Here is a 19,268-nt window from a genome sequence, read left to right as displayed (position 1 = left end):
ATAGGGGATGTTTGCCTTGTTGTTTTATATTTCTCTCTGTTGATTGACTTGGGGGATACTTATTACAATACTGGAAGATTAATGCACATAAGGACCAATGTGCAAATACTTGGCTTGCCCCAGAGATCTCCTTGGGAGCAGACAACAAAGGGGTTTATTGTAAAACCAATGCTATCTTTGATTTGTATATCAGAAGCTGATATTGTAATGGTTATGGTTTTTTTTACCATGTCAAGTATCTGTATCATTTATTTTTCAATAAACAAGTTTTCAAAATAAAAAGAGGGCTGTTAATACTTTGGAGGAAAAAAACAATTAATTATAATTTCCATCTATAATAGCAACATAGTAATGACGGTAACTGCTGCTCAGCCCAGGTTACTCCCATGCCTTCTGTTAAGGGTAGTAACTGCCACTCATCCCAGGTTACTCCCACGCCTTCTGTTAAGGGTAGTAACTGCCGCTCAGTCCAGGTTACCCCCACGCCTTCTGTTAAGGGTAGTAACTGCCACTCAGCCCAGGTTACTCCCACGCCTTCTGTTAAGGGTAGTAACTGCCACTCATCCCAGGTTACTCCCACGCCTTCTGTTAAGGGTAGTAACTGCCACTCATCCCAGGTTACTCCCACGCCTTCTGTTAAGGGTAGTAACTGCCACTCAGCCCAGGTTACTCCCATGCCTTCTGTTAAGGGTAGTAACTGCCACTCATCCCAGGTTACTCCCACGCCTTCTGTTAAGGGTAGTAACTGCCGCTCAGTCCAGGTTACCCCCACGCCTTCTGTTAAGGGTAGTAACTGCCACTCAGCCCAGGTTACCCCCACGCCTTCTGTTAAGGGTAATATTTGAAATTTCTTTCTGTTCTGCTCCTGCATCTCCTATGACAGAAATTTTGTGGAAAGGAAACTTTCTGCTTTTGTGATAAATTTTGCAAGGTTGTTCCACTTTTCAGAAAAACTTGCACCGAAGAATTCAGTGGCACAAGTTTCTGTCCAAAAAGTGGCAAAAACTGCAAAACCAGGTGGCAAAATATTGCAAAAGTAGTTTGATATCAATAGATTGTCTAAAATTATGCTTCCACATTTTTTCCAAGATTAATTTCCAAAGGTCAGAAGTCCCCTTTTCATGCATTTTGCTTGTGATACCAAACATTTTGCACATCTCTAACTTTGAGCCCACAAAGATGGTATTGAGCGTCAGCATGGGATGTCCAGATGGGATTGGTGTAAACTCCCCTTCAGAATGGGATCAGTTTTCAATAAGGCAGCTGGCAGGTACTTTTCAGCAGTGGCGTACCTAAAGTATTTGGCACCCAGGGTGGATAATTCCTTTGGTACCCCCCCTCCGATTCACTTCTCTGTCCCCCTGTGATCTCTGGTTCCCCTTTCCCTCACACAGGCTCCTTCTCTATCTTGCACACACTTTCACACACACCATGCACACAGGCTCCCTCCATGTCTCTCTCTCACAAATACACCTTCACACAGCTCCTTCTCTCACAGACAAACATGCACGTTCACTCCCATACACAGACACACACAGACACACTCTCTCTCTCACACACACACACTCTCTCACTTCCTACCCCACTCCCCATCAGACGCACAGCAGCAGCTTCCTCCTTCAGCCCCCCGCGACTTCATTTTTCTGGAAGCAGAACGGGGGCTGGTGCAGCTCTACTTCCTGCATCTGCGGTGGGGAGGGTGGGAGGCAGCGCTGTTGCTCTTCTTCCTGCTTCGGGCCACGACTGCATGACCTTTCCTTCTTCTCGCCCGCGCGGACCCACCACTTCCTCTTCCGGGTCGCGGGCAGGAAGAAGAAAAGACTATGCAGTTGCCGGCTCCAGACCCTTGGAGCTCTAGGTGGCTGCCCAGTGCTCCTACCGTTTGCGGCCCGGAGGCCTCCCTCTTCTGGCGCAAGCAGGCCGCTGACCTCCTGGCTGGCACCCCCTCTCCTGGCTGTCACCCAGGGCGGACCGCACCCCTTCACCCCCTAGTACACCACTTCTTCTTTTCAGTCTGCACAAACCAAACTGCTATTCAGATACAAAGCACGCGCGGTGTTAAAAAGTACGGGTGCACCTTGAGCCATCTCCAGTGACAGCACTAAGGGCAAGGGTTGACTGCGCGCTTATGCTTTTGAAACTTCAGTGTCCGAGCACAGTGTCACCCCCTCCGACTGGGTTGCACCCCTAGGAATACTTCCTGGTGCTGCAGCTCAAGGAATGCGCGTTGTGAAAGTGGCCACCTACTTTTAGCCGGCTGAAAATTCAGTCGGGAAGATTTGGCGATTCTACCCATGTTACGCCCAATTTACCCCAGGATGTCAGGTGCTGCGCAGAAGTGATGCAACTGCAGCAGAGCTACAGGATGGAGACGAAGAAATGGGGTAACCTATGTTAATTTTAGGCGTAACGTTTCTGCAAGGGGGTAACCTGCACCAACTTGCTGAGCAGACTGGATGGACCACCTGTGTCTTTATCTGCGGTCATTCACTATATTACTGCGTGGTCAGCTGAATTGACATAGTACGTTTCCATTAAATTTAGGATTGAAGGAGGAAAATTATATCTTGCCCTTTCAATCCCTCCTCCACCTCTCCCTGACCAGATGGATCTTCCGCGATGGTCCAGGGCTAGAAAAGGCAAACCTGTTACAGTTCTCGCAGAGCTGCGTGCTTCGGTACATTCTCCCGTCAACAGATTAGGACCCCCCTCCCACACCCGCTTCAGTACCCAAGCCCAGCGCCACCTCCAGGACTCGTTCAGAACCCCACCTCGCTGGAGGAGAGATCAAACCCCCAAACCTGCTGCTGTCCGTAAACAACAGAGCCATCCCTCCCAAAATAGCTCCCGTTCCGATGGGAAAAGAAACCAAACACTGTTTTTTTTTTCTTTCCTGCTCAGATTTTCCTGATAAACCTGAAACGCCGCAAGGACAGAAGAGATCGAATGTTGCAGAGTCTGTACGAAATGGGAATCGCAGCCAGAATAGTAGATGCGGTGGATGGAAAGTAAGTTAGCGACGTAAATCAAACCCTTTTACCCCCGGCGCTACCTCGTCGGGTTGGAAAGCATGCTTCACCTCTATGGCGTAACTTCTCAGCCGGGAACATGCGTTAATGTAAGAAAGCTGCGTGCAGAGGCTGGAGAAGTGGTGTCTGTTGTCAGGGTACGGGGCGGGAGGTCCCTGCTGGCCGCGTACAATGTTATTATTGCTGATACCGTTGCTGAAAATCCATTGGAAACACAAAACAGAGAATTTTTCATCCAAACAGCATTCCCCCCCATGCTTTACAGTTTAGTATTTCAGAAACCCGCATGCCGTCTCCTCTGGCAGCACGGTTATTGTGTTTCAGCTGTTTGCAAGCTTCCGAAGAAGAAACAATATCATAAGGGAACTTTTTTTTTTTAAACTCTGCAATTTCCCCTTGTTCCTTTTTGACATCCAGATCAGTCAGAACCAGCTCCTGCTTGGGATCCAGTGCCACGAGTCCTGGGGCTGCTTCTTCTCCGTGTTTTCATTAGTGCTATGACGGAGGGGGCTAGGAGAGAAGGCATGTCTTTTTTTTTTTTTTGCAGATGATACAGATCTTCAGGAGGGCTGGCACAGAAGCCGTAGCAGTTGGGCGTTTAAGCCACAGAAAGCCATGGGGCAAATTTACATGACACAATGTAAGGAGAAGAATTTGGGAGTCGTCATATCCAACGACCTGAAGGTTAACAATATGACAAGGCAGTGAAACTGTTGGGAGGGAAGGTTTTTATGTCTGGGAACTAAAGCACAGTTCTATAGAATAAGATAACGTTAAAATGTTTTTCCCTCCTTTTCTGTTTCTTTCTTACTGCTTGGGATCAGGGACAGAATGCGGTTTTGTCACCCCCTTGGCACTGTTGATGGTGTCAGCACCCTTTCCCCTCCCAGCCCGGTAGGACGTTACTAATGAAATTAAACCGAAATAAAGTACTGGTGCTTCTCAACCTTTTTTTTAATTTCATGGCACACTTTCAAGTCTGCTTAGTCCTTAGGGTGCACCCAACCAAATTTTGCACGATTCTCACCCTCCTTCCCCTTCTGCCGGTAGGAGGAACGCAGCACTTTTTAACCTGTGGGCCCCTCATTCGGCCAGCTTCAATCTGATACCTGAGCAGGCGGACCCGGCCGATTGCACGGCCCCACACGTTCAAACCTCAGATTGAATCTGGCAGAGGCCGCACACACAGGTAAGAAGGGCCATTCGCCTCCCAGTGGGAAGGAGGGAGGGAGGGGAGGGTAAGGTTACAGGAGCTCTAGTGGATGAATCTGGGACACTTGTTCCCTGTAGTGCTTGTAGTGAATTAGCAGTTCATTTTGATGGGAGGAGGGAAGTGCAGTGGATTGTCCCCATGGAAAATTATACTAATCTACTTTCAAGCACATTCTTCAAGTTCTGTTATCACAAAATATTTCTGAGCACAATACAAAAGCCTCCTTGTTGGTAGGTATGTCCTACATACAACAGAATTAATTACATGCCAGAAAAAGTCAAAATTAGCCAACAAAATCCAATTATTCTCATGTCAGAAACATGTCCAAGTCAGGGGCTTTGAACAGCATTAAAGTTTCCAACCTTTTGGTGTCTCTGGCTTGATTTCTGGCCCTAAAACATCTGTTAGGAAAACAAAATTAGCCTATACAAAAACTACTCACTAACAGAATACCTCATTGTAGTCACACATGCAGAACGCAGACAGACCTCATCAAATACAGAATAAAAGACACCATGAAGTATAAATAGAAACACACTGAGAAAAATTGAACAGGAAACTGCAAGAAGCCTGACTCTGTATGTAGTGCACATATAATGGAACAACAGAAACATTACCATCCTTATATAACACTAATAACACACCCCTTTTCCTATCGCATACGATATTTAGTGCATTTTCATAAATCCAGGCCTTAATTTGCAAAACTCGAAACTCCACTTTCATGTTTTTTTGCTTATATGCAAAACATTATGCTCAATTCTGCTTTTGAGCCTGCAGAGCTGAACGATATGGCTAGCCCCTCCCAGCAAAAGACAAGAAAAGGGATAAACTCTCTGTAGAAATAATTCATGAGGCTTCATTTGCAGTATTTTATCCAATTCTGTAATACATCTTCCGTGTGTTGCAATGTTTTAGATGTCTATTTAATTTTTATTGCTTTAGCTCTAGTATTATGAATGTCTTGTTGTAATCTGCTTTGGACTTTGGATTTTAGCAGGCTCTAAGAATTTTAAATAAATTAAATAAAAGGATAAGTAAAGGGAATCCAGAGGAGGGGGCTACCAAAATAGTGAAGCCTAAATAACCAGCCCCATGAGGTGAGACAAGGACTTAAAACATGTCTGTCATGGAGGGGAAGAGAGAAGGGGGTGATAAGATAGAAACATTCAAATTACCTCCAGGGTATAAACAATATAAAAAAAAAAAAAACCCCTTCTAGAACAAACAAATCACGCAGTGAGACTGGAGGTAGGTACACCGCGGTGTAACGTTAGGAGGTAATTTGTTCACACAGACAGTGGTGGAAACATAGAACAACCTCTCAGGAATTGAATCACGATGGCACGGGCCAACGTGCAAGGGTTTCCTCCATGGGGGCTCGTGAGGGTATAGTCCTATTTCAGCTAGGATCTACGATAGTGCAGTAGATAAAAGAAAATGTGCCGGAGACGTGGGCCCAGCGCTCTTTATTTTATTTATTTATTTGTTTTTCTATACCGGTGTTCGATCTGGAATATCACATCGGTTTACAGTGTAACTAGGGTTCTTATCACTCTCTGCTCTCGGTTTCTGTGTTTTAAGTTACGTGGCTTCTCAAAGAGCAGACACATTCTTTGGAAAATGCAGCAGAGCTTTGCCTTTGACAGCATGTCCCTTTTTTCAGATTTCTTTCTTTGTGTTTCTTCATGTGCCTGTTAAAACTTCCCTTAATTCTGGGGCTGGCCCGGTGGCTCGGGTGCTAAGAGTTGTGCCACCAAGTCGGATCTTCTGGAGAACGGTCGCTGCTTACGAGGGACGCCAGATTGCGGGAGTTTGTAAGGAGTCCCAGTGCATGGTCCCAGCCCCTGGATGGTCACTGCGATGACCAGAGGACATTTGTTGCTGAAGGAGGATCTAAAATAAGGGAGAAATTCCCCAGGTAGTTGCAAATGAAGACTCCTAGCACCGGTTCCTAGCCCTGCTTCTGACTGAGCTGGAAGCCCGAAGGGGCAGGCAGAAACTCCTTCATCTCTCCCAAAAATGCCGCCCTCTATAAAAAGAGAGTGCGGCACACCATATCGATATTCTGAAAGCATCCCTACTAACAAAATATCAGAGTCCCTTTTTCTTGGCACTTTTGTGTTTTCTCTGTATCTTATTCCTAGGTCTTCTTTCATTTTGCCCTCGTGTAGATATAGACTACGTACATTTTTGTGTGTGACATACCAGTGTGATGCCTTTCTGGGGAACTGATAAGGATCCACACAAAAGAACCCTAGGTTTTATTATCTGATGTATAACCGTGGCTAAGTAGGAAGAACTTTAAAAAAAAAAAAAAAAAAAATTGTCATCTTTTCTAAAAAAATTTTAAAAAACTAAATAAATTATGAAAAAGGAATCTTGATTTTTTGTAGTTGTTGTTGTTGTTCTAATCAAGGATAATATTAACTGCAAAGCTGTTTTGTTTTTTTTTTTCCTGGCACTGCTGCTTTAAGACACTGTGTTATCTTTTCCAGGGCACTGAACTCCAGTCAGCTGAAGGCTCTGAATATTGAGATGTTACCTGGTTACGAGGACCCTTATTCCGGGAGAATATTGACCAGAGGAGAAATTGGATGCTTTCTGAGCCACCACCATGTCTGGAAAGCGGTAGCGTCCAACTTATTCTGTCCAGATTTTGCAGCCAAAAAGAAAAGTGTTTCTTTGCTAAGATGTGGCCTACTTTTGGGACCCGCTAGGGTATGGCTGGGGATTGTGGGCATTAGAAAGGGGGTGGGTCTTTTCTGGATGTTTAATTAGAGTGAAATTGCCCTCCTCTGACTTATTAAATAAGAAAACCTTATAGATGTTGAGAACCTTTGGTTTCCTTACCAGAAGGACTAAACCAGAATTCTGGGGTGATACAGGGAAAGTAGTGAAGCAGAGGTTTGGGTATTGCTTATCCACGTGGGTAAGAGCCTTTATAATCCCCTGCCACCTTCTTAAGAGTGTGGATTTTCATTTGGATTTCTTTTGTGGATTTCAGTTTGGATTTGTAAGTTAAAGGTCAGCATATCCCTTGCTGTACCACTTTGCTTATTTTCCTGGGTTAGGACTCCGGGGTCTCTCTACATAGATTCTTGAGACAAGAAAGGATGTGGAATGCCTATCCCTGCAGTTGTCCGTGTTTTGGAAACTGTTTTAGTGGTCAGAGGGAGTTATTTTTTTCCTGCCTCTCATTGAGTTGCCCTTTTTGAATTAGCTTTTGGTATTTTTGAGTTACTGAGTACCCTGGGGCCAGGGGCTCAGATGGTGCTGGTTTGAGGAGAGATGTCATCAAGGGACTCTTATCTGTTTGCAAGGAGAAGACATTGGGGTACGGTGTAAATCCTGGGGAAACTCAGGGAGAAGCAGCAGAGAAGAGGGGAGTGATAAGGTGCTCATTTGATGCCAGCAAGCTGAGAGTGAAGAAAAGACTACGAGGAAAGGTATACAAACTGCGACTGTTGCTGCTGGTAAAACATGAGGCCTAAGAAGTAAAAAAAAGTTTATGAACTGAGGACGTAAGTGGGAAAGAGAGGAGATGTAATTAAGGAGCCAAATTGACTGAAATAATTGAAGGAACTGTTTCTGAGTTGGTCAAAAATGTATCGCGTTTCAAGTTGTGAAAATCAATTGGACTATTTTCACTTTTGAGTTTGTAAAGAATTCATCAATTCACTTTTACAACTGAGTTGGATGCCACACAGTTTCAGGCCTGGCTATTGTTGCTGTTAAGTGAAGGGATCGTCAGTGCTGTTTACAAGGAATGTGAATAGAGATTGGGGTGCGCCCATCACAAACAGGCCTTGAAGCTGAGCTTCCCCCCACAGGGGAGCCTGGACTCTCAGTGGTTTGTGAGAACTGAGCAGTTAGGGTCCATACTTTGACATGTGAGCCTTTGGGTTACAAAGAAGAGTTTTCCTGCCCAGGGTTTACAGAGAAATGTGGGCTGACTGACATATATTGAAGGTGGGCTTCACACCCTTATTTATTTAATTTATTTATTTAACATTTTTATATACCGAACATTTGTTTTACACTTCATGTCTGTTTACATTGTGGCTAGACCAAGTGTTAATCCTAGTCAATAAAACAAGTAAACTTAAGTATATAAAAGCACTTGTAAATTATCAAAGTAATAAAATAAATAAAATAATCATAAAATAAAAGATCAAAAATTGCCCAATAAAATACATAAAAAGGGGTATAAGTTATCCAAGTAAACAAACTACAAAATAATAAAATACAAAGTTTTTATAAAACCTACATAAGACAAATCACTAAAATAAAATATTTCTTATCTAAAAATACAATAATGGGGGGAGTGCATAAAAACCAAAGGATTAACCTGGTTGAGAATAATTCTGCTCAAACATCCATGTTTTTAACATTTTCTTAAAAGATTGTAAGTTTGCTTCTTGTTGGATAGTAACCTGGTTATCCCCACAGAAGTGTAAGATAGCTTTGGGAAAAAATTTGAATGTTTGGTGATGATGGATAACCAGGACTGCCATAAACAGGGAAGAAGTATTGTATTGCCACATGGCTTGGCAAATCCTGAGGAAGCAGTGAATAACCCCCAAACAGTAGTCCTGTGGCTGTTGGGAAGAGCAAATTGCAGTACCTGTACCCTGCTGAAGGGGCAGCAGAAAGCAAGAGCAGTACCTCAGACCTGCAAAAGTGTTATGATTTCTGGGTATGTGGGCCCTTGGCCCGAGATGCATGTTGTTACTACCTGTGGGAAGGATCCCCACAGGTCTGCACCGTCGGGAGGCGAGGTCAGAGACAGAGGAGAGCTCTGGGTGAAGCAATAGAGAGAACCTGCGGCACCAGGAGAGGACCCCTGTGAGAATAGACTGGAGGCAATACCTGGCCAGGGACCCCGAGGGAAGGAATGCCAGACAGACTGGAGAGCTGGGGGGCGTGAGGCTTGACCAATCAGGAGGTACTCCAGAGGGCAACCCCGAAGGGAGGAGCTGCACAGTGTAGGTTGATGATGTAACACCATAGGCCAGCCCACAAGACAGGGAAGCCCTAGCTGAGCCTCTACTGATGACGTAGCACCGCCCTGAGGAGTGGGAACATGTAGGCAGTCCCAATATCATTCATAGGTGCAACCCCGAGGAGCAGGGAAGCACGCAAGTCCCAGGAAAGCTGGAGAGCGCTATCCTGAGGAGCGGGAGGCGTGGCCAATCCTGTTCAGGATGCAGGCGCAACCCCGAGGAGCGGGGAAGTCCCTTAGTAGAACTCATGGACAGTTGAGGTGTCCCAGAGGTAGTCCCGAGGAATGGGGAGGCCTTGCAGGTTAGAACACAGGAGATGCAGAGCCAGCCCGAGGAGCGGGGTAGGCAAAGAAAACAAGTCCCCAGTGCATGCACTGGCCCCCGAGAAGTGGGTACCAGACAGGGTTCAAGTCCAAGGCATGAAGCGTAGTCTCAGGAACACGAAGCAGTAGTCTAAGACGTACAGAACTTGTTGCGAAGTCTGCTAGCTGAGGGCGAAGGTGGAGTTTAAATACACCGGCCTGATGATGTCATCAACCCGAGGTTCCCGCCAAGGAGGCTTGAAAGGAGGGCCTGGTGGCGCGCTCATGCACCTAGGAAGGCCTGAAGTCGAGGAAGATGGCGACAGCATCCAGACCACCATGAGGAGTCCTGGGGAACGCGGCAGTGAAAGCTGGCCCGAGCCGCAAGCAGCCCCGGGGAGGGCAGGAGAGCAGTGCAGGAAGTAAGTACACGCGGCCGCAGCCGTCTGCAACCGACAGTCATAACAAGAAGGAGGAGGCTTGTCCTGCAGAGGTGGCAGCTGTGGAAGGAAGAAGCTCAGCCCATGAAGGCAGAAGAGAGGAAGCTGTACCTGCGTACATGGACTTGAGGAAGGAGGAGGCTTGGCCTGTAGAAGCAGAACTGTAGAAGGAAGCGGTTCCAGAAGAGCCAGGCCTTTAGAAGGAGGGGTCTTAATACAAAATGTTATTCCGGTGGTACCTCAGCCCGGAAAAGTTAGCCCGGTGGTATCCTACTATGTCTAATAGATGCTGGCGTTGTAATACACCGGGAGGTTCCTTCATACATATGTGGTGGTCTTGCCCAAGGGCCAGAGTTTTTTGGGAACTCATCTTTAGTCTTGCGGGGGAATGGGTGGGGGGTGATATTCCCAGGTCCCCAGAGTTTTGGTTATTGGGAGTGGGACAGGGGGACACTCCTATATCCATACGGCGGTTACTGCGTTATGTGGCCATTGCAGCGCGGATGGCAGTGGCCCAGTGGTGGAAAAAACCAGTTATGCCACCTAGGAGTTTAGTGCTGACTAAAATGTTACATATTCAATCCATGGAAAGGATCTCTGCGGTCCGGAGGGACAAAATGGTGGCATATGGGAAAGTATGGGAACCAGTAGACCGGTGGTTTAGAGACCGGGACTAATACGCCTACTGGGCTAGGGTGCTCCATTAAGTCATGAGTATATGCTAGGATTTATGGCATAATATTTTCCATAAGATATCCGGCAATAGGGTATCTAGAGGGACATTCCTTAGAGATGGGGGCTGGAATACAGGGAGAGTTGATGGGCAACTCTCGCGAGCTTTCTAGTATTACTTTTATCACAATATCATTTATTCATTTATGCTCTTTATACTGTTGTGGGATTGTTAAGGTTTGTAAAAGACTGCGGGGAGAGGGGGAGGTGGGGTTTTGGGTACAAAAGTGGATGTTGTACTAGTCTCTTGTAAGACAATGCGGTATGATTCTGTTTTGTGGCTAATATTGCTGTACAATATCCAATAAAAATTGTTTATTACAAAAAAAAGAAGGAGGGGTCTTAGCTGGTTATATATATATATATATATTTAGCGTGCCTTATTTCCGACTCACTGCACTTCCAGTATAGCCTTGTTAAGTTTACAACTTTATTCCTCTGTCTCCGGCACATTTCTGTTTCCAAGTTCACATAACCTTGTTTTATTGTAACTTTTCTTCCTCTTCAATATTATTGTTACAACCTTCCTGTTCCTTGTGAACCGATATATGATTTGTATCATGAATTTCGGTATAGAAAAGAGTTAAATAAAAAAAATAAAAATAAAGATGGTGACCCCAGAAGGGAGGCTCGACCTGCAGAAGCAGGGCAATGGAAAGAGTGGGAAGCAACTCTGGATTTGTGGGCACAGCTGGAGATAGTGCCTGTGTTCACAAGTTGATTCTGCATGCTGCATTTCCCAGCAAGAATTCTTCTTAGATTCTTTTTTATTTTTCTTTTAGGTAGTTGACAGAGGGCTCGAGAAATCCCTTCTCATTGAAGATGATGCGCGGTTTGAGCCCCAGTTTAAAAAGAGGCTCATGAAACTGATGGATGACATCGATGAGGCCCAGCTAGACTGGGACTTGATGTGAGTAAATCAGAAATAACGATGTAATGGTAACGTAACTTTTCTGCCAATTTTGACATTATGAAGAGGTTGTCTATGATTTATATTGACACGCTCTAGTGCTCCCTAAGCTGTACATGTGGCTGAAGTTGCACATTTAAGTTCATTGTTACCGTTTCACGTTGCTTTTTTTTTTCCTCATAGTTACATTGGCCGGAAAAGAATGCAAGTAGAGCGGCCAGAGAAGGCCGTTCCGAGGGTCATGAATCTTGTAGAATCTGATTATTCCTACTGGACACTGGGTTATGCCATCTCCTTGCAAGGGGCTCAGAAACTGATTGCAGCCGACGCGTTCAGTAAGATGTTGCCTGTGGATGAGTTCCTGCCCATCATGTACAACAAGCACCCGGTGTGAGTAGGGCTGATTGATTGATTGATTTCTAAACCACAATATCCAAGTTCTATGCGGTGTACCATAAAAAGACAATCGTAAAAATAAACATATTTGGTGTCACTAGGGATATTGTGATTAGCTGCTGGTTCTGTAAAAGCAGAGCTTGAGGGGGAAGCCATCTCGGCGCAGTGAGGCTTGGCTTTTATTACCTACAGTAGCTCGTTGTTAGAGAGTCACAAAGAATTTGAGGTGGAACTCGAACCAGACGAATGTCAGCATGCTTCAACTTTGCTGGGACTTTCAACAGATCGGGGCAAAATCTGATGCAGATTTTGCTTTTCCACCTGACCCCCCCCCCCCCCCCCCCCTCTCCTTTTCCGCTCAAGATTTTACTGGCACGCTTATTTTTCTTTGTGAATTTTTTCCTTTCTTGAAACTTAGAATAATGGTATCAGGCAGAGAACACGAGGCCCATCTACTCTGCCCATCTTCCCTTCTACTTCAATACCAGAGAGCCCACACAAGCTCCGGTTTTAACTTAATGTAAGGTTTCTGTTCTACCTTTCGGGACTGGTCAGCCACTTCCAAGCAGATTACATTCATGTACTATAGGTATCTCCCTGTCCCCAGAGGGCTTACAGTCTAAGGGCATGATTTATTAAGGCTTTTCTTCCATTCTGTGTCTTTGGAAGGAAAAAAGCATAGTAAACAGGCCCTAAGTTTGTACTTGAGTCAGTGGAGAGTGATATAACTTGTCCAAGGTGACCCGGAGTATCAGCAGGATGAGGGGCATCCCTGGTGCACAGCCTACAAGGCTAGTCCTGCACTTGTACTTACAAGGCTATGAGACGAACTCCTTGGCTCAACCTGACTCTACTTTCTTGCTGATATTTACAAGTCAAAACCCTGTATCAGAGACCTTAAATTTTGTTAAACTTACTAGGCCCAAATTTTAAAGTTTTATCCAGGGATGCAACTTAACCAGATATAAGTTATCTGCCTAACCCCTAGATTCATGAAAATGCTATAATATCGCATGCTTAATGCCTGCGGTAAGAGAAAGGGTTGTGTTTAGGGTAATTTTTAGAATTACCATACACGGTAGTTTTCGCTCCCCCTTCCCAGCCTTTTAAAACTGCACGTGGTTAGTAGCAGTTCTTGCCTCGCATCAGTTCCAGCCATTTTTAAAATCCTTCCTGGCAGTTCTCCTACATTCATGAGGGCGAGAGATTCAGAAAGTACAACATCTACATTGGATCTGATTGGCCTGTATTGACTAGGACATCACAAATGATATCATACTCTACACTCATCAACAAGATACCAGTGTATGGTTTCTGAATTGTAACCCCCTTGCTAGTATGGCTGAGCCTGGTTTTCCTGTAGGGCTATATACATGTGTAAGTGATAAAGGTTGAGAAATACTGTAAGACTATCAATCCCAGGATTCGATATAGGATTATCCCACCTGTTGCAACTTTCTGAAAAGGAAGCCTTATTTACTGACTCATTATAGCTCTGTAATTCAACCCAGAATATTTAAATTACAAAATAATTAGAAAAATTATAGGGCTAATTTTAAAAGCCCTGTGCGCATGAAAACCGGGAGATACGCGTGAGGCTGGACTGTGTGCATGCCGCGCGGACCTTCATAGGTCCACAGCCATGCACGTATCTCCCGGAATGGGTTTGGGGGAAAGGGGCAGGCTGGAGGCGGGGTCTGGGCAGAGCTTGGGCAGGCCAGGACAGCGCCATTAGCACTGTCCCGCTGAAGCATGCACCAAGAGCAGACTGGCCCGTGCAAGTTGCTGCTGCTCTGGAGAACAGGTAATTTTTAAAACAAACAAAAAAAAAACAAACTAGTGTAGTTAGCGGGGTTTTAGGGGGTCGGTGCAGATAGGGTAAAAGGGAGGGGATTTAGGAAGTTCTCTCCCAGTCCGCCATATGGACCCCTGTGTGCGCGGGTTTAAAATTTACCTGTATATGAATATATATATTTTTTCCTTTTTAGAGCAAAGTATATGGAGTATTTTGAACCAAGAGACTTGAAAGCCTTCTCTGCAGAGCCACTGCTTATCTATCCAACTCACTATACGGGACAGCCGGGTTACTTCAGTGACACAGAGACATCTACAATCTGGGACAATGAGCAAGTCATAACAGATTGGGACAGAAACTATTCCAGGAAGTCTCGTCAGCAAGATCACATTCACAGCAATGCCCAGAATAAGGATGCTTTGCCCCCGCAGACCTCCCTCGACACGTCATCTTCCAGGGATGAGCTATGACCGGCTGCCAGGCTGCAGGACCCTGCCACACACAGCCAAACTGGTCTGCCTAATGTAGCTTGAAATAGAAGCTTCTAAGAATTGTACAAACGTTTCCTTATCGTTAGTGTCTTGAGGCAAATCAGGTTGAATGGATTATACAGTAAACCTAATGAGCCAGAGAGTGACTCTAATGGAACAGCATCCAGTATCACACATTTTGAGACCCTGTCGTGCTGTGATCTATAAGCTGAATACATTTCAATGAGTGAAACTGTAAGTGCAGTGGCGGCCATTTTTATGTGGTGCTCCATGCACATTCCGACAGTGTATTTATAATGATAAATCTAATATATTAGATTATGAGGTGTAACATCCCATTTTCCTCGATGTGCTGCTGTGTAACATTAATGGTGCTTTTCCGATAGCCTTCCAGAAGAGATTAATGGGTTACTTTTTTGCCAGAGAAAATGGTACCAACATGTGGACCAGAACATGTCAAATGACTGAAATTCATTAATGGAGGACAGCTTGTATGATTACCAGTATCATGTCTAATATATGCATAATCAATGTCGTACCGTGCTTGGAAACCTATCCCAGGCGGTCTTGTTGAATCATATGAAGACTGACCAGCTAGGATGTGCTTTGTGCTCTCCTGTGCTGACCTCCTCCTGGAAGATCCTCAGAGAAGATCTCAGCTGATGCCTTATGGCAGTTTCAGAGTGCGATGGAGCTATAAATACATCATATCTTCTCAGAGTGTACAGTAACTGGATAAATAATTTACTAGATAGGAGTCTTCTCCTTTTGCTTTTTTCTAAAACTCAATCCCTTTTATCAGCAGGTCTGATAATAAACAGGAGGCACACATTTAATCTTGTGGTTTTAGTTTATGTGAGGCTAATGAAAGTTTATGAAATCTCTTCATGCACAGTTCCATTGTCAGGGCAGTAGTGTTGTGTTGCTAAAGAAGTGCAGCACACCCTTCCTCAGAAAGATTAGTAACAGAGTAGATGACACCAGATAAGGAGCAATTGATCCATCCAGTCTGCCCAGCTGTCATCCACTCTGGTTTTCTACCACTTAGGCTTGATGCACATATAAATACCCAACACCAGAAGAGCCAGACTCTTCTCCTCCCCTCACCCATACATGTCTTTTACCCAACCACTCAGCTGTGTTCCTGCCTGGATGTTAGGAATGACACATTTTCATGGCTATGTATGCAATCAATCCTGGATTCACTCTGTACATGTCAAGGTAATTTATTATCCAAGAGGGTGGGATGCTATCAAAAGCTTTCTCATCATCAGTCCATGCTATAATTGGGTTGTGATTTGCCTTACAGCTTCATGCAACATCCGCTGGTCTTTGGCTGCCCGTACTCCTCTTTTGATGGTCTTAGAGTCTGTGATTGCATAAGCCTCTATTGCCGTGAAAAGCTTGCAGATTGGAGATAGGCAGTTTATTGGTTGGCAGTTTTTGGGGGGTGCTCCTTGGGTCTTCCTCTGGAAGGAGACATGTTCTTCCTGAGGTTAGTATATGTGATGTTAGTTCTGGCTATCACATCACTTGAGTTTTGCAGTTTGCCAGGTCTTGATGAAGAGATGTTAAATATTTCAGCCAAAATGGATACTTTTTATCAGGAAAACAAACAAAAGAGCCAAGCAATCCCGTCAGAAAAATTAGCCACACAAAAAGGGGAAGCAAATCCTAAATTTAATCAGAGTTGAAATCACCGAGTGGTTTCTGTCCATCTTGAATTCATGTGGGAGACCTGTGGGTCCCGAGTAAGGATGCTATCGTTTGCTCCAATGAAAGATAAGTACATGATATTTTCTTACAAATGTCACTGATTCCAGTATTTTTGCTTTCTATGGTAGTTATGAAATGACTAATGTGAAGACGAAATATGAGGACGAAGCACAGAAGATAGCAGCATCAGGCTGCGTTTTTCCATGTAAAAGACGGGATTGTTGGTAAAATCCAATGTGTTTATTACGTCAATTTTGGCTCCTGATGAAGCTGTTTCTAGCGAAACTTCGGCAGTAGTTGAGCCGTGTTTAAGGCACTCACAGACCGTCTATTTTGCATGAAAGTGTCTGCATCAACTTCAGAGATTTTCCCGCTAAGCGGCATATACTGAACTCTTTACAAAATCTTATGCTACATTTGATTGATTGATTCACAAGTTTTCAGAATAATTACATATAAAAAGAAGTGACTGCAAGTGATTGAGAAGACCGGGCGCTCTTCAGACTCACGGGAGAGACGCAGACTGGCTTGCTGATGCAGTTCACTTTTTCATTATATATATTTTTTTCAATTAAATGGTTGTCTTAAAAAATAACAAAATAACAAAAAATATATGTAACACATAGAAAATTAAAATATTACAAAAAATTAAAAAAAAAAAAATTAAAAAATTCGCTATCTTAAATTATCAAGTGAGCAACTAAATGAAAATTTTGGATTTGTTTCCCCTTTTTGTGTGGCTACTTTTTATCAGGGCCAGGTCTCTTCCAGTTTGAGGCTCTTTTTAATCTGCTTTCTAGCTATTTTGTTGTTACTTCCAGCCATTCCATAGCTGTGATGTTTGCTATGTTCTGCGTTCTGGGTAGCCATTTTGCCTCTCTGTTCTGCTCTGTGGGACCCTCATAGAAATTTCTCCAGAACTTTTCGGCTTCGGCTGGTAGTATTTTAACAGCGCTAATGTTTCCCAGTTCCCTGTAGAACTAGGAATTCTAAATATTTTGATGTCTTTCGTTTGTTTTCTTCATGTCTCCACAGTTTTTGTACTTCTGTTGCTATTTTCAATTTATTATTGGCGTATATGAACATAAGGTCTTCTTCTGTTAGTGCAGCATGTTTCAGCTTGAGATTTTGGATTTTTCTCATTATTTTTGGAGTTCTTGACCCTTTGAGGTACTCAACTACCAGTGATGCCTCTGCATGCAGTCATTTTATTTTTTTCCAAGGAGGATTTGTTGTTCTTTGCTTCTAGCTTTGTGTCCTTGTTGGTAGAAATCTTTCAGTAATTATTTTTGCTGCGAATGAGGGATTGATTTCTGTGTTATCAATAGATGGTCTCTTTATAGAGATTAGAGCCTTGTTGATCTTACTCATCTTGCCTTTTATTTTGGATGTCAGCTTAAACTAAGGTACCCTTTTCTTCTCCTTGACCCCAGCATATGTATTCATCTCTATAAGAAGCTGAGCTGCCAGCTCCTCCATCTCTTGGTCTCTCTCCTGCCTTTACTCATCATTCTACGTCCTGGCCTATCTTATATTGCTCTCATTCTCCTGTGTTAAACTGATATTTATTTATTTAGATTTCTTACCTGCCTTTTTGAATAAGAAATCCTCCCAAGGCGGGATACAACATATTAGAACGCATTATAGCAGTCACTAAAGTGAGAGGTACAGTCTGAAAAAAGTGGATAATAAGGACCAGGCTTGAAATGAAAAAACATCACAACAAGACAGTAGGTTATAGCAGAAAGTTCCAGGCACTGATAAATGGTGCCAGACAGTTTCAGGTAGTCAGTTTAAGGTGCTCAGAAATGGTGTTTGATGGATTGTTAGTCATTTTGAGGCATGGAAGGAAGCCAGTTATCTGCTTTCCAGGATGGTGGTAGTTATGGGTAGGTCATTAAAGCCAGGCTTTTAGTTGCTTCCTGAAGTGGGAGTAGTCCTGCATTTGGCGGAGCTCTTCTGGGAGTAAGTTCCACAGGGCAGGTCGGATATCCATTCTTATGATTTTCTTTTGTTGACTGAGTCATTATGCAGGATCTTTGAGGTCTGGAAGATGTATAGGAGGTAGAGTTGTTAGAAGCGCTATGCAGCTGCCTAGTGCACCACAGTGCTGAGTATGGCACCACAATTGCATTTCCCCCTTTCTGCCCCCTGTGAACCTGGCAAGGGAATTGGTGTCGCACCGGTCTGCGTGGGTAGGAAGAAGGAGATGTCATCGCCAGAAGAAGCAGGAGCAAGACTGCATCATTAACCTGTGTAGCGGGAAGGAGGCAGAGCAGCTTCAGGCAGGAACAGGAGCAGCCCCTGTAACCCAAAGAAAGAGGAGGAATCCTATCGGCTGAGGTGGCTGAAGGAGGAAGGGGAGAAAAGTGAGGGGTGGAGAGCACGCGTGTGTGTTTATATATATATATGAGAGAAAATTTGTGCACAATAAAGCCCCCCTCTCCTCCTGCTAATCCACAACAATCTCAGGGCACCTGGAAATCAAAAATCACCAGCTATGAAAAGCAGAGGACATTTTAATCCTGGTTAGTTTTAATTATTCAGTTTTCTGCTGTTTTGAAATATTTCATTCTTTGAAACATTTTTTAAATGAGTTTTTAATTATTGGATGTTCTAGTTAGCAGCTGTTTTGAAATATTTCATTCTTTTTTAGTATGGTTTTACTATTATGATGTTTAATATTTCTTGATTTTGTTTTGATGTTTTCTGTTTTTCTATTATTGCACTGCAGAATACTTACTGGTAAAGGCAGAAGAGATCATATCACCCAAACACTTGCAGATCTACACTGGCTCCCAATAGAACAGAGAGTTCAATTTAAAACACTATGCACAGTTCATAAGCTAATTAATGACGAAAATGCTGACTGGCTAAACACCGCATTACGATTACATGTCCCTCAAAGAAATCTCAGATCAGCCAATAAAGCTCTGCTACCCATACCCTCAGTCAAAACAGCAAAGTTGACCCAAGTTAGAGAGAGAGCACTATCTTTGGCAGGACCATTATGATGGAGCACATTACCCCTGGAATTAAGACTAATGAAAGAATTAAAACTCTTCAAAAAAGGCTTAAAAACGGCTCTTCAAAAAAGCATTTCACAGTGAGGTAGCGGAATAACAACACATACACAAAGCAGGAAGTCAACAAGAGAAAAAAAGCAGAATTGCTTATTTTTTATTATTTTCTCACAATTAAGTATTAAATTAGAAAGACAGCTAATCATAAATGGTAA

The 19,268-nt window shown here is 43.8% G+C and overlaps 1 protein-coding gene across 1 annotated transcript in view; it reads left to right on the top strand.

Moving 5' to 3' along the window:
• Window positions 1-18,651, top strand: part of COLGALT2 (collagen beta(1-O)galactosyltransferase 2) — a 145,487-nt gene extending 126,836 nt beyond the window's left edge. Inside the window, exons 8-12 of the mRNA XM_029618516.1 lie at window positions 2,902-3,008; window positions 6,741-6,873; window positions 11,505-11,632; window positions 11,816-12,022; window positions 14,017-18,651. Of these exons, the coding sequence (XP_029474376.1) occupies window positions 2,902-3,008; window positions 6,741-6,873; window positions 11,505-11,632; window positions 11,816-12,022; window positions 14,017-14,293 (852 nt within the window). The 3' untranslated portion in view covers window positions 14,294-18,651. The remainder of the gene's footprint in view (window positions 1-2,901; window positions 3,009-6,740; window positions 6,874-11,504; window positions 11,633-11,815; window positions 12,023-14,016) is intronic.
• The last annotated feature ends 617 nt before the right edge of the window (window positions 18,652-19,268 follow it).

The sequence above is a fragment of the Rhinatrema bivittatum genome, chromosome 10, assembly GCF_901001135.1.
Source record: "Rhinatrema bivittatum chromosome 10, aRhiBiv1.1, whole genome shotgun sequence".
Classification (NCBI taxonomy): Eukaryota; Metazoa; Chordata; class Amphibia; order Gymnophiona; family Rhinatrematidae; genus Rhinatrema; species Rhinatrema bivittatum.
Note: the sequence above shows the minus strand (reverse complement) of the source record. Positions and strands in the feature narration are given on the sequence as shown.